General features: G+C 41.4%; 1 protein-coding gene across 1 annotated transcript in view; it reads right to left on the bottom strand.

Annotated features, from left to right (window-relative positions):
• HMCN1 (hemicentin 1) overlaps positions 1 to 8,466 on the bottom strand; it is a 456,859-nt gene extending 448,393 nt beyond the window's left edge. The window contains 1 exon segment of the mRNA XM_025430103.3: positions 8,191 to 8,466. Within this exon segment, the coding sequence (XP_025285888.3) occupies positions 8,191 to 8,464 (274 nt within the window). The 5' untranslated portion in view covers positions 8,465 to 8,466.
• Positions 8,467 to 15,624: the final 7,158 nt, after the last annotated feature.

Raw genomic sequence — 15,624 nt, 5'->3', positions numbered from 1 at the left:
CAGTCCACTGGACTTTCCTAATAGCTCAGAAATCTATAACCTCCCTTCTTATACCCAAGCCATTCAGTATTTCCCCCATGAATTACTGTGATAGCCTCAGATTTCATCTCTCAGCTCTCAGGACGCCTTACTCCAATCCATCCAACAGATAAAGATCTAAAATGAAAGCCCAATTATGTCACTCCTCACTTACAATACTCCAGGCTCCATATAGCTTTCGGGATGAAATCCAAACTCCTTAATATTTTGATAAACTGCTTTTACTTGTGTACTTTGTTCAGGTTTCAGCCCAGGCGATACTTCAGAAACCCTGTGGGGACCATCACCTTTTGAATTCTGAATCAGGGGCACTGCTTTGGGCTCACACAGCACCCTATTCTTCTTTCCACTATAAAATGTATCATGGTATATAATATAATATTGCTATTTCTCTTGTTCTTCTCCACATTGACTGTTAACTTCTTGTAAGTTATGTCTCATTATTTTTTCATCAAAAGTACCTACCACAGTCCTTGACAAATAGTAAGAAGTCTATTATTGACTGATGAGTAAGAATAAGTGGATGAATCAATAAATATGATGGCTCATCTTTATATTTTTAAATTCTTTTGCCGGTTTCCCCAGTTAGAAAGCAGTGGTCAGGTGTTCAAGGGACCAGTGTGGCAAAGAACACATGCTTTGTGTAGTGGGATAAATGGAGCAGTCCTTGCCCAAGGAGGTTAATGTCAAGTCAGAGAGAAAGGTAGGTAAGCAAAATTATAAAGACCACTGAGGATGGATATTGTTGGTTTGACCAGAGACAAACCACAAGCAAAACCAAATTCTGATTTACCAACAATCAATTAGAAGGTGCTCCTCAACTTAACAGCAACAACAAAAAATAAAAACAAAAACAAAAACAAAAAAAAAACACCATTCTGTGGGAGTCCGAGAGTTTTTGGTTAGAGAGAAACATCCCTAACACATTTAACATATTGGATTTATCAAAATTTGGTCCTTATATATTTTGGGAGAAAGTTTTCATTGTACATAGAAAAACACCTCTACATATCCTCAGAAAACATCCAGAGACATAGTATCTACTCTCTTGGGTTAAAATATTCTATCACCTTAGGAAATGAAATTATCATCCTCCAGCCAAAATATCTCATTAAATGTTAGTTCATTGCCTTTGGCTGGATTTCTCTTGGACTTTAAAGACCAATCCTTTTCTTCATGAAAATCCTTCTTCCTATAGAATATGCTAGAAGCAAAAGGAGACTAATAATTTTGTAGCTCTTTTTCCTATACTATCGGAACTCAAAACATTTCAATTTGAAATTCAGTTCATATAAATTTGTATAGGTTTTCAAAGTCTAAATGTACAATATTTTCTTTGTAAAAATCTTTTTATTCATTACGGCTTCTGGTGATTATGCTATTGCCTAGAAAAAATATTCCAAGAGAATCTTTTCATAAAAGTCCTTAAGTGCTTTCTTAACACTGTAAATCCTATGGAAAGAATCATACCAAGTTACTGAAGATTCACAGGTTTTTTACAATGAAACTCTTTAAGTGCAAAGATGAATAACTTTGATATTTCTCCAAATGAATCAAGTCCTTGCTACTTTGAATCTCTTTGCAGTCACTTATCTTTCACCATATTAGTCATTAAAATCACAAACTTTAATAATAACCTACCAAGGCACTAATTTTATAGATAGAGAAACAGAAGTCTGGCAAGGTTAAATGATTTGTTCAAATGACAGATTAAGGAAAAGAAAACAAATCTTCTGTTCCAAATTAGATGTTCTTTCTAATACATTGAATTTGCACTTTGTAAAATACTGGTTGAATCATTTATCAAAACTATTTCAATTTTTGCTTCATGAACAAAGCAACCATTCCAGTAGTTGGAAACAACAATATAATTCCAAAGATTTCCAATTATTTTTCTCCTATTCTCTTTTGAATTCTCGCCAAACAGGCTTTCACATGGGAGCATCACTACACTTCACTATGGTTGTTGAGTCATCAATGACTTCCACATTGCTAAATTGACTAGCCAAATCTCGGTTCTCCTCTTAATTAACCAATTAGTGTTTCTTCCTGAAAATACTTTCCTCTCTTGACTTTTAGGATAATAAATAAATAAACTCTTCTCCTCCCTCACTGACTTTAATTTCTCAGGCTCCTTTGTTGGTTGATCCTCGTCTTTCTGCTGCTATCTCAGGGCAGGGTCCTTTACTATATATATATTATATATATATATAAGGGTACCTTTACTATATATATATATTATATATATATATTATATATATATATATATATAGGGTACCTTTACTATTATTCTTTAATCAATCCCTCAGTGGCTCATCTAGACTCACAGCCCTAAATGTCATATATATATATATATATGTGTGTATATATATATATATATATATACACACACACACACACACACACACACACACCCCTTTGGATCCCAAATGTATATCTCTGACCCAGACCTCTTCCCTTGAACCTTAATTTCATATATCTAACAGCATTCTTAATATCTTCACTTGGATACCAAAAAACATCTCAAGCTTAATGATATCCAAAAATAAAAGCCTCATCCTCCCAAAATTTTCTTAAATCTGCTTCTTGCTCATTCTTCTCCATCTCAGTAAATGGCTATGCTATGTATGCTTCTACTCACTCAAAACAAATCCTCAGCATCTGCCTTGTCTTCTTTTCCTCACACATCATTAAATCCTTTTGGTTTTAATCTTCAAAATATATACAGAATCCAACTCTTTTCCCAAACTTCCACAGCTACCAACTTCACCAAGATATGCCACCTTTTTGATAAAATAATCTCCTAAATGATACCATAGTCTCCTACCCTCCCTGTTTCTGCCCTTGCTCTACAATGGAATGATTATGTGGATGCATAAGTCAGATCATGTTACTACTCTGTTCAAAACCCTAAAATGGCTCATATCTCACTCAGAGAAAAGCCAAAGTCACAGTGGCCTATGAGCCCTTTCACCAAGTGCCCCACCAACTTTCTGATCTCACCTCCTAACTTCCCCGTATTCCCCATTGTGCTCTAGATACACTGATCTTTTTCACAGTTCCTTGAACATGTCAGGATACTCTTGCCATGTTCAGAACATTTCATTTATTGTTCCTCTACCTGCAAAAGTCTTTCCTCAGATATCCTCATTGCTCCTTCCCTCCTTCATCTCCTTCAAGTCTTTGTTCAAATGTGACCTTTTCGACTGGGAGCTTCCCTGATCACCATATTTTAAATATCAGCACATTCAACTCACTTCAAACTCCTCATGCTCTTGTTCTGCTTCTAATTTTCTCTAGGCCAATTACCACCAACAAACACACCATATATGTTTTGATTATTTTCTTTATTGCCTGTTTTCCCTCCCAGGAGAATGGAAGCTCTATGAGAGAAGTATTTGTCTGTTTTTTTTTTTTTTTTTTTTAGTATTTGTCTGTTTTATTCAGATAACTGTATGCCCAGTGTCTGAAGCAATGCTGGAAACATGACAGGTGAGTGAGTAAGTGAGTGAATGAATGAACGTAGACAGATAAAAGATATCCTGGAGGGGGGGGGAAGACAGAGACATAATGAAAGAGAAGAAGGGAATTTTCCTTTATATAAAGTGACTTATTATACATACTGCACCTGTCTTACAGAGAGGAGAATTGGAAAACTGAGTGATAAAAGGAGCTGTAGTTAGAGGAAGACCATTGGCCCTCCTCAAAATCATGTGCTGAGAAAGACGGAAATTTGAGTGTTGTAAAAAGCACAGCAAAAAAGAATATGTAAGATTCAACAAGTTTGATAATAAACTAGTGTTGATAAAGATGTGAAGGAATCAGAACGCTTTTCCATGCTGGTGGGAATGGAACATGGTACAAAGGCTTTGGAGACAGTCTGGCAGTTCCTCAATTAAACATAGAGTCACTATGATCCAGCAATTCCACTCCTAGTTGTGGACCCAAGAGAAATGAAAACATACATTCTTCTGCGCTGTGAGCACCCAATTTCATTGTGGGGATGGAGGATTTCCTCACATCACAACAAGCTATTTTCCAACACCACCAGATTCCACAAATTAAGGGTTCAGTTCTACAAGACTGCCCGCCCCTTCCCCCACCCCCCCCCACCCCCACTTCAGAGGCTAGCTGCAAGTCCAGGCTGTTACCTGTACTTCCAACCAACTGGCTATAAAGCAGAGGTTCCATGACCTCCTTCTTAACTTTGATTAATTTGCTGGAGTGGCTCAAAAAACTCAAGAAACCTACTTACCCACTGGATTATCAGTTTATTATAAAAGAATACAACTCAGGAATAGCCAGATGGAAGAGATGCATGAGGAAAGGTATGTAGAAAGAGGTGTTAAGCTTCCATGCCATCTTTGAGAGTGCCATTCTCCCCAAATCTCCACATGTGAACCAACCCAAAGCAATACAAACCCTGTCCTCTTGAGGTTTTATGGAGGTTTCATTACATAGTCATGACTAAGTCACTGGCCACTGGCAATTGATTCAACCTCCAACTCCTCTCCCCTCCCCAGAAGTCAGTGATGGGACTAAAAATTCTATCCCTCTAATCACATGGTTGAACCTCTTGGCAACCAGCCTCCATCCATAGGTGGGATCCAAAAGTCATTCCATTAACACAACAAAAGACAATTTCATGGCTCTCATCACTTAGGATATTATAAGGGTTTTAGGAATTCTATGCAAGAAATGGGAATGAAGACCAAATATATATTTATTATAAATTATAACACCACATATATCCACACAGAAATTAGTACATTAATGTTGATAGAAACATGATTCATGATAGCCAAAACCCTAAAGAGCCGTTATGGATTAACAGGTAAGCAAAATGTGGTATATCCACACAATGGAGTACTATTTAGCCATTAAAAGAAATAAAGTACTGACACATGCTATAACATGAATGAACCTTTAAAACATTACGCTAAAGTGAATGAAGTCAGTCAATAAAGACCACATAGTGTAAGCCCGTATTCAGATGAAAGGCCAGAACAGGAAAATCTATAGACCGGAAGTAAATTAGTGCTTGCTAAGTACTGGGAGGATGATGATAGGAAGCTAAGGGAATGATAAGTTAAAGGCACAGGGTTTCTCTTTGAAGTGATGATGTTCCAGACTGCAGTGATGGTTGCACCCGCCTGGGAATAAACTAAAAACCACTGAATTATACATTTTAAATGAAGGATTATATAGGAAGGGAATTATATCTCAATAAAACTGTTAGAAATGAATACAGTAAATATAATTATGGAAGTGAAAAACCCATCTTAACCACAGCCAGCATCAAAACGGTTGGCTTGACTTTTCATGATCCTCATCCTCCCTGATCCTTCCTCCTACCATGGGTGTGTTTTTGGTCCTCTGACACTGGCTTCCTTGCATGCACATTTTCTGAATGATTTTACCACCTCCTTGTTAACTTGTTAGACTTCTACTTCATGTATGTCTGTGTTTTCCATGTGTCTTAATTTTTGCCCCCACCCACAAACATACACCTTGAGCCAAATTGTAATGCAGAAGTCCAAAGCAATCATGTGCAAAGGCCTACAGGCTTTTGTCAAATGCCTTCGAGTATATCTCAGATCTTACCCAGCTTTGAAAAGCTATAGGTAGTCAAGGTTATAATTATTGTATTAAAGTCCACATACTTCTCTCCATGTCAGTTGTAGCACCCAATCATAAAGATAGGTGTTAGGAGCATGAAAAACCATCACAAGTAAAACAGCCAGCCATAAAATGTCATAGTCAGAAGTGAACTTTAGAGATGCTCAAATCCAATTCTCTCATTTCATAATTGAGCAAAGAGGTAAATTGACTTCTCTAATGTCACTCAGTAAAACAGCCAATCCCCATTCAAGGCTCTTTGTGTCATTCCATGCTGATCACCAATCAAAAGTACAAGAGAATCAAAAACTCTTAATGATTATACACACCATATACACAAACACACAAATATCACACAAAGATGATATTATAATCCAGTAAAGTGAATCAGCAAAGTAAATTAAAGGCTATTAGTATGTTTTAATTTGTATCTCTCTATCTTCAAAAATATTTAAATAGCCTTAGAAAATATAAACACTTGGCCACTTCTCTCTACTTTGAATCACAATAATGTTAATTCTGCTGAATTATACATGCAATTAACTTTATGGAACCAATTTAATCATTTTCTCATATTATTTCAAAAAAGCTATAGCGTGCCAAGTTTTCCCCACTTTGAAACATGATTGCTAAACTATAGGAAAGTCAACTACAGCATACTTTCCCATTTGGTAACAATTGGAAAGCAGCACACCACAATACAATTTATTCCAATAATTTTTCATATCACATCAAAATATCATGATGATCTAGTTTCCATTTATGACTTGGGGTGATTTTTGAGTTGTTTGCAGCAACGTCATTTCATAAGAGTCTTTTGGAGAAAAGTGAATTGTGATGTTAATTAGAGACAACAATTTTTACTTTACTTTTTAGCCAACTTCAGCTATATCCCCATAGAAATAACATATTTAAGCTATTCCAAAACAGCAAAAGTCTTGAACTGCATCGCAACTGGCATCTTGACATTTAATAAGTCGAAACATAACACATGAGGTGTCTTACTAAGACAGTAAAACAGTAAATGACCATTTAATTCTTTATTCAAATATACAGAACATTTCATGTTTAATCAATATAGAAAAACCTACCTTACTCTTCTATATGCCCCCCAAAAGTAGGATAAGTTCTTATTTTCTTTTAAAGATTTTATTTATTTATCCATGAGAGACTCAGAGAGAGAGAGACAGAGACAGAGAGAGGCAGAGAGAGAAGCAGGCTCCATGCAGGGAGCCCAATGTGGGACTCGACCCCTGGTCTCCAGGATCACACCCTGGGCTGAAGGCGGCGCTAAACGCTGAGCCACCAGGGCTGCCCAAATTCTTATTTTCAACATCTGAAGAACAACAACCAAAAATCCCAGAAAGTTCTATTTCCCTCTTAATTTCTCCCCCATGCCACTTTTTTAAGAAAGCTGGAACCTGCCACATTTAAGACCTAGCAATCATCTCAACTCATATGCTTATCAAAATGCACAAAGCAAGAATTTGAGATGCTCAATATCAAGCTCCCATTGTGAAGAGGTTGAGTCAAGGTCTTTTGGGTGAAGAGAGAGACTTTCAAACCAGGAAAAATGTGGGAGAACAGTGGGGGAGGACCGTTAAGAAACCACTGCTTTATTTCTTCAACTGGGCAGGGACTTGCGCTAATGAAACTCAGGTGGATGTCAGAGGGCAAAAGCCCCAGGGCTCCCCCTGCAAAGCTGCCCTCAGCAATGACAGTGAGGGGCTCCTCTGAGCCTCCAGAAAGGTGCCACTAGAAATAGAAACTGAGATAAAGTAAATAGGATCCTATAACAGCGGAGCAACTGAATCCCATGACTTTAGGGGGGAAAGTACAGTTATTTTGCTTTGACTACCTTTAAAGAGTACCCACAACCAAATTACATGCATCTCTACTAGATGAGACATGGACACAATGTTTCTGCCCATCTGTGAACCTACCTAGTGATGACTTGGGGCAAAGATGCATAGATTCAGTTAAGAAATGAATGGCTTCTCTCTTATTTTCATCTCCTCGGTTCCACTAGTAATTACTCACAAGCTCCCCAGTGTCTCACACAACAGGTTTTTCTTCCCTCTCTAATGTGAGCGTTATCCTGAGTGTGCTCTCAAGCGGGATGTTAGTTAGCCGAGAGCAGCGCTGCTGGATGCCCATGTCCAAGTCTGCCTTCATAATTAAGCATTCTTTAGCTCTAAAATTTAAAAAGCCAATGAACTCCAATTTCCACGTCCTTGCTCAGGACTCCGGGTTCTGGTTTTTGCTGTAATTCCACACTTCCAGGTTTAGGGACCACTGCACAAGACCTGAGTAGGAATCGGGGAGCAAAGAGAGATGCCAAGTGCAACTCTTTGTTACAATGGCTTTCAGCTACACATTTAAAAATAAATAAATAAATAAATAAATAAATAAATAAATAAATAAATAAATAAATAAAAAGTTCGGAAACTTCCCAACCCTGAAATAATTCCTTAGCATAAGACATAATGAGAAAGAACACAGACACAAAGAATAAATCGTTAGTTCCCTTACCTGGATCATGGAAAGGCACCAAAGCAAAGTTGAAAAGTGGTCTCTTAGGTCTTTTCAGAGACGTCTCCAAAATTTTGGAAGCCCCTTCGATCACCTGAACCAAATCATCATACATGGAACCAGTCACATCAAACACAAAAGCCAAGGTGGAGGCCCCCTCGGGAATTTCCCCGGCCCCGGGCTCGGGCTCGGACTGGGGGCTTGCATCGTGAGCTAGGGAGGAATAAAGAAGAGCAAACAGGAATACGGTGGGGACAATGTCCCGGGAGATCATGGTCTTTTCTTTCCTTTTTTTTTTTTTTTTTTTTTCCTTTTTTTTCTTTTTTTTTTCCCTGGGCGCCTGAGTGCAGGGCTCAGCCCTCCTCAACAACACGCAGGGGGTCTCCTCTCCGAGCAACTCATGAGGCTCTCGAACGCTCTCTCCGACCTAGCGAAAGTTTGGAGGCGACAGTCCGCTGGGGACCGGCACCAACGCCGAAGCCCTGCAGGGGCCGACGGGCGGAGAGGCGGCAGCTTTTGTCTGGACGCAGCTTCCTCCGGGACGGCTAGGTGCCCGCGGGCCGCGCGCGGCGTGTCGCTCCGAGCCGGCAGCGCGCCCGGCCCATGCCCCGGGGGCCGCTCCGAGCCCTGCGGCGCCGCGCCCAGTCCCGCCGCCCGCGCCGCCCCCGCCGCCCGCGCCCGCGCCCGCGCCCGCGCCCTCGCCGCCGCCGCCGCCGCCGGAGCCAGCCACTCCGGCTCCCAACTTTCCACTGTGCGCCGCTCGCTCGGGAGCGCGGAGGGAAGCCCGGCGCGGCCTCGCCTCCTGATTGGCCAGCGGCGCCCCCCGCCCGCCCTCCTCGGCGCTGGAGCCCCCCCTCCGGGAGGGCGACTCCTCTCTCCCCCCTGTAGGGTCAGCTCGGAACCCGGGAAGCGCCCCGGGTGTCAGCTCCGCTCCCGCCCCGCCCCCGCCCGCGCTGCTCCCCACCTACGGCACCCCCCCCCCCCGTGCGAACAATGGCTTTCAAGAACGTGTGGCAAAGCCCCACGCTGCGGGGACTCCACACCAAGTACACAAAGGGAATCTTGCTTTTCTACTGTGTGCAGCGCTGCTGCACACACCTCTCTCCTGATCTCCCCACCCCCCACCCCCAGAAGCCCAGCCTGCAGCCTCCCAGCCTCCAGCCTCCAGCCTCCCAGCCGGCAGCCTCCCAGCCTCCAGCCTCCCAGCCTGCAGCCTCCTAGCCTGCAGCCTCCCAGCCTCCCAGCCCGCAGCCTCCCAGCCTCCCAGCCTCCAGCCTCCCAGCCTCCCAGCCTCCCAGCCTCCAGCCTCCCAGCCTCCCAGCCTCCTAGCCTGCAGCCTCCCAGCCTGCAGCCTCCCAGCCTCCCAGCCTCCCAGCCTCCCAGCCTGCAGCCTCCCAGCCTCCAGCCTCCCAGCCTGCAGCCTCCCAGCCTCCCAGCCTGCAGCCTCCTAGCCTGCAGCCTCCCAGCCTCCCAGCCTGCAGCCTCCCAGCCTCCCAGCCTCCAGCCTCCCAGCCTCCCAGCCTCCTAGCCTGCAGCCTCCCAGCCTGCAGCCTCCCAGCCTCCCAGCCTGCAGCCTCCCAGCCTCCAGCCTCCCAGCCTGCAGCCTCCCAGCCTCCCAGCCTCCAGCCTCCCAGCCTGCAGCCTCCCAGCCTCCCAGCCCGCAGCTCAGCCCAGCCGGGAGGGGGAGCTGGGAATGTCTCTCCCGGCTGCAGCCTCTCGCTGTCACTCTTTGATCTCCTCGGGGACTGCAGCGGGAGGAAGGAGAAAGCTGCAAGGGCCAGACGCGGGAAGAAAAGGAAAGGGGCTGGGGGTTGGGGGGTGGGGGGGGAGCGGGGAGTGAGAGACTCGACGGGGACCGGGGAGCCACCGACTGTCGTGAGGAAAGGTGGTAGAAGGCAAGGCCGCTGGATGTGAAGACGGGATGGAGGTCCAGGGGAGTGGATCAGGACCGAGAAACAGCGCACACTGAAAACTGATTGCTAAAATCTCATCGTCCAGATTCGTGACCCCGAGCAGTCTGAAACCTCCTCCTAGCATGGTGGGATAGAATAATATCCCCATTTCACGTTTCCTCCTACAGAACAACGATGTGCCAAGCCTCAGCCAAAGATCCCATTAAAAAGGTGTTCCCCCTCCGTGGCATTTTCTTGCTGATAAGTAAGGAAACCTCGCCCTGGAAAACATTACAAAGCTTTTCCATGCTTTAATTATTATATACGTTTTAGAACCAATAACAGAGATAAGGGAGACAAAGAAAATCAACCATAAACTAGGGAGTCTTTGCTTCATTTTAATGAAAACGTTATTTCCTCTGTGGAAAAGGAGTTGTTGTTGGGATCCTGGCATTCTAAAGAGGGGCAAGTGTGCATCTTGATTCCCAACCCACCCACCCCCCACCCCCGTTTTGTGTGTTAGACCACCCATCTCTCTCACACAGACGCAGCCTAAGGAAGAGCCAGCTCCCATCAGCATTTTATATTCTGCAACTGTCTTCTTTTTTAGACCTAGCAGCAGTAGGACCTGAGTTTATGATACCTATAAGTCATGTCACTTAAAGGAAGCAGACAGGCCATTTGGGCTGAGTGGGAATATGAGAGGAGATGGGGAAAGTACTTCCTTTCCAAGAAGTATTTACAGAATGCTATTTGAGTAGCCTACTCCTTTGTTTATTTAAAAAGGATTGCATTCTAAGGCCTAAAGTTTTCATTGAGAGCTGAGCTGTCCCAGGTGTTCAATGAAGGTCACAGAGCCTAGTGATTAAGAGTTCTGGGTCAGAGATACTCCGGGTTCAAAGCCCAGCGGTGACACTTAATAACTCTGTGTCTCCAGCAAGTTACCTGACTTCATACCTTCATTTACTGCAGCTGTAAATACTAAGAATGATAGTACCTACCCAATAAGGATTAAATGATCCATCTTGGTCAATGTTCCAGGAGCACTTAAAAAGAATGTTTGTTCTATAAAAAACATTGGGTGGAATGTTCTATAAATGTCAATTAAGTCAAGTTGTTTGATACCGTTATTCCAATTTTCTATATCCTTACTGCTTTCTGCCTGTTTGTTCTATCAGTCAAAATCGATGACTATAATCATGGATTTGTCTATTTCCTCTTGTAATTCTGGGAGGTTTTGCTTTGTGCATTTTGAAGCCCTATAATTAGATGCAAAAACATTCAGTTATCTTATTCTCTTAACTAATTGACACCTTTATCATTATGAAGTTATCTTCATTACTTCCAGTAATATTATTTGCTCTGAAATGTATTTGGTGCTAATAATATAACCACTCCAGCTTTTCGATTAGTATTAGCATGATCTATCCCTTTCTAACCTGTCACTTTTATCTTATTTGTGTCTATACTGAGAGTGTGTTTCTTATAGTCATCATTCAATTTGGTCTTGCTTTTTTTTTTTTTTTCTGGCAATCAAATAATCTCTGCCTTTTAATTAGGCTGTTTTGACCATTTACATTCAATGTGATTATGTATATGGTAAGATTTAAATCTACCATCTTGCTATTTCTTCTCTAATTGTTCCCTCTGTTCTTTCTTCTTTTCTCCATTTTATGCTTTCTTTTGTGATTCCTTGTATCTCCATTGCTAGCTTATTAGCTATAACTCTTTATTTCAGTTCTTACTTCAGGGTTCATAGTATATAAACTCAATCACAATTGTCTTTCAAAGAATAGCACCTCTTCATGTAGAGTAAAATAACTTCAGAATTGTATTAATTCCATTATCCCCCTCACAACCTTTTTGTTATTGTCATCCATTTTATTTCACATTTACTCTAGTTTAAACCCCATAGTATGTTGTGTTATTTTTTATTTAAATAGACAATTACCTTTTGAAGAGATGTATATATGAAAAAAGTTAATATATTTACCATTGTATTCACCATTTCTGATGCTGTTCACTTCTTTGTACAGATCCAGATTTACATGTGATATCATTTTCCTTCTCCCTGAAGGACTTGCTTTAATATTTCCTGTAGTGCAGTTCTGCTGTTGAAAAAAATCTCACTTCTGTGCTTTTGAAAGACTTTTTTTTTCTTTTTGCTGGGTAGAACATTCCATATGGACAGGGTTTTTTTTTTTTTCTTCCAATACTTTAAAGATATTACTTCACTGTCTTCTTGCTTGCCTTGTTCACAGTAAGAAATCTCTATCATATTTACATTCTTACTTTATATAAACTACATCTTCTTTTTCCTCTAATGCATTTGTTTTCTTATTACCATTTTTAATCAGTTTGATTATGATTATGCCGTGGAGGGGTGCTTGTGTTGCTTAGTCAGTTAAGCATCTGCCTTGGACTCAGGTCATGATCCCAGGGTCCTGGGATGGAGTCCTGCATCAGTCTCCCTGCTCGGTGGGGAGTCTGCTTCTCCTTCTACCCCTCTCTCCTGCTTGTGCTCTCTCTCTATATCTATCTCACTCTCTTTCTCAAATAAATAAATAAAATCTTTTTAAAAAATGATTTTGCCTTGGTATGATTTGCCTCATATTTCTTATACTTAGGGATTATCAAACTTCTTGTATCTGTAAGTATATGGTTTTCATCAAAACTGGAAACTTTGGGTCTTTATTTCTTCCAGAAAATCGTCTTTCCTGTAAGGAACCCAAATCACATATCTGAGGCCACCTGAATTTGTTGCACAGCTCACTGATGCTCAATTCATTTTTTCTTTAATTATTATTTTCTTTTCTCATTGGGTTTCATTTCTTTATAGTTTCCACAGCTGTTTCTTCAAGTTCAACCATCTTTTCTTCTCCACTATCTATTCTATTATGTCCCATCCAGTGTATTTTTTTCATCTCAGACATTGTATTTTTCATTGCTAGAAACTTGAATTGGATTTTTTATATCTTCCATGTCTCATTTTAAGTGTATGAATACAATTATAGTAATTGTTTTAATGTCCTCAACTGGTAATTTTAACATCTGTGTCAGTTCTGCATCACTTTCAATGGATTTTTTTCTGCTTGTCATGATTTATATTCTTTTGCTTCCTTTCAGGCCTCATTGATTAGACGTCAGATATTGTGAATTTTACTTTTGGGGTGCAGGATATTTTTGTATTCCTACAAATATTCTTGTATTTATTTCAGGGGCAGAGTTAAGTTATTTGGAAACAGTCTGATCCTTTTGGGACTTACTTTCAAAATCTGTTGGGTCAGACCAAAACAGTTTTCATTCTAGAACTAGTTATTTCCCACTACTGAGCAAAGACCCATCTGTCACTCTACCAATACTCTGTGAATCAAGAGGTTTTCCAGTCTGACTGGTGGGGACAGACCTATCCCCATGTGAGTGTAGGCATAGTTACCTTTATTCATTTCAAGTGGTTCTTTCTTGGGCCTCAGGCAATTTTCTAACATGTATATGTTGGTCAGTACTTAGCTGAATATACAAGAAGGACTCCATTAAGATCTCTGAGGTTTTCTATCTACATGGCTCCTTCTGGTTCTTTCTCCTGCAAACCCTATCCTCTTAGTCTCCCTAAACAATCAGCTCCATCTTCTCAACTTAGGCAGCCTTCTAGGTTCTACCTTAGTTCCACCTCCTCGCATCATGACCTGGAAACTCTTCGAAGGTGGTAAACAGGGATAATCCTAGAACCTGCCTCATTTGTTTCCAGTCTTTCTAGAATCATTGTCTTTCTTTGCCTAAGAATAAAATTTAAAAATTATTATACTTCATTTAGTGCCATGCCTAGCAATGCAGCAAGCTCTCAACAAAACTTAAGTGTTATGCCTACTATTATATGAATTTGAGGATATAGTTTTGAAAGTTTGAACCTATGTTTATATGCACCAGAGACACAATGCTTTGGAAGAAACAGATAAGCAGAGGGGGCTTTTTTATTTATTTGTTAATAGAAGGTCTTTTTATAGCTTTGTTAACATCCTGATATCTAAGTGGGTAGTAGCACTTAAGAACATGCTTAAGGTCCACTGGGCACTCTGGTAAAAAAAAGAGGGTTAAGAAAGAAAAGAAATATTCAGTGTCACAGAAAGCATTTGTACTTATATATGTATAGATATAAAATATACATTTATTTTCCATAATCTCAGATGCATGTCTCGACTTTAGTCCCATATAATTGATGACCACATGATTTGCAATGCAAGAGAGACACACCTGAGCTCTGCACTCCTTTTCTTTTTTTTTTTTTCTCCATTCCTTTTCAATAAAGTTTGATCTCTGTTGAAATGCAGATCTCTGAAGACAAGGTAGCCTGTGGACAGAAATCTTATTTACACTTTGAAATAAAGTAGACTTTGGCAGGCAGTCAGTCAAGAATACACATTGGGAGAAATGACTGGCTTAGGAAAAGGGCATGGCCCAGGGTGGGGGTAGGAAGGGTTGGGCCAAAAAAAAAAAAAAAAAGACAGTACTGCTTAAGTCAGAGTATTGCCCAGAAATAACAATATATCCTAGTCTCCTGCTTTTGTTTTTAAAAACAGTCTCTAGGGATCCCTGGGTGGCGCAGCGGTTTGGCGCCTGCCTTTGGCCCAGGGCACGATCCTGGAAACCTGGGATCAAATCCCACATCGGGCTCCCGGTGCGTGGAGCCTGCTTCTCCCTCTGCCTGTGTCTCTGCGCCTCTCTCTCTCTCTCTGTGACTATCATAAATAAATAAAAATTAAAAAAAAAAAACAGTCTCTAAGGATGCCTGGGTGGCTCAGTGGTTGAGTGTCTGCCTTCTACTCAGGGTGTGATCCTAGAGTCCCAGGATAAAGTCTCGCATTGGGCTCCCTGTGAGGAGCCTATTTCTCCCTCTGCCTGTGTCTCTGCCTCTGTATGTGTGTGTGTCTCTCATAAATAAATAAAACCTTTAAAAAACTAAAAATTAAAAAAAATTAAAACAGTCTCTTAGAGGTTGGAAGGAGCACTGGTCTGTGAATCTAGTCTTGCTTTAGCCACTAGTTACTCCAGTTCGCTCACAAAACCATCACACTAAACAATTTCTAAACTTCATTTCAACTGTAAAATTATCTGACCATTTTGGCAGAAGCTCCCCCAGAAAGCAGAGCCTGAGATGAAGGTCTGGGTGTGATTCCCAAGCTGTAGGCATGAAGGGTAAGATGAATGAAGTAGGGAAGAAGGAAAAGCCTTTGTAAGGGTACACTATGAAGTTGGCCTCTGCTCTACACTACTGGTTACCAGGTCCCACAGAACTGACGGAAAGCCCTGATGTTAGATGTCTCCAGACCATCACAAGGGAGAAAGGGGAGTTCATGTGGTAAAAGGGGGAAGTGCTTCTTCATCACCTCCCATTCTCAAGGGTCAGTGACTTACCCCATGAGGCCCAAACAACCCCACATTTTTGGGTCTCACACACACAGATGCAGATTTGATTTCCTGGGCATCCTGCTCCAAGACACCCATAGACAAGCCCCGGAAGGGACAAGAAACACATAGGGGATGC

The sequence above is a fragment of the Canis lupus genome, chromosome 7 (genome assembly GCF_003254725.2).
Source record: "Canis lupus dingo isolate Sandy chromosome 7, ASM325472v2, whole genome shotgun sequence".
In the NCBI taxonomy this organism is placed as follows: domain Eukaryota; kingdom Metazoa; phylum Chordata; class Mammalia; order Carnivora; family Canidae; genus Canis; species Canis lupus.
This window is presented reverse-complemented; position numbering and strand designations above follow the sequence as displayed.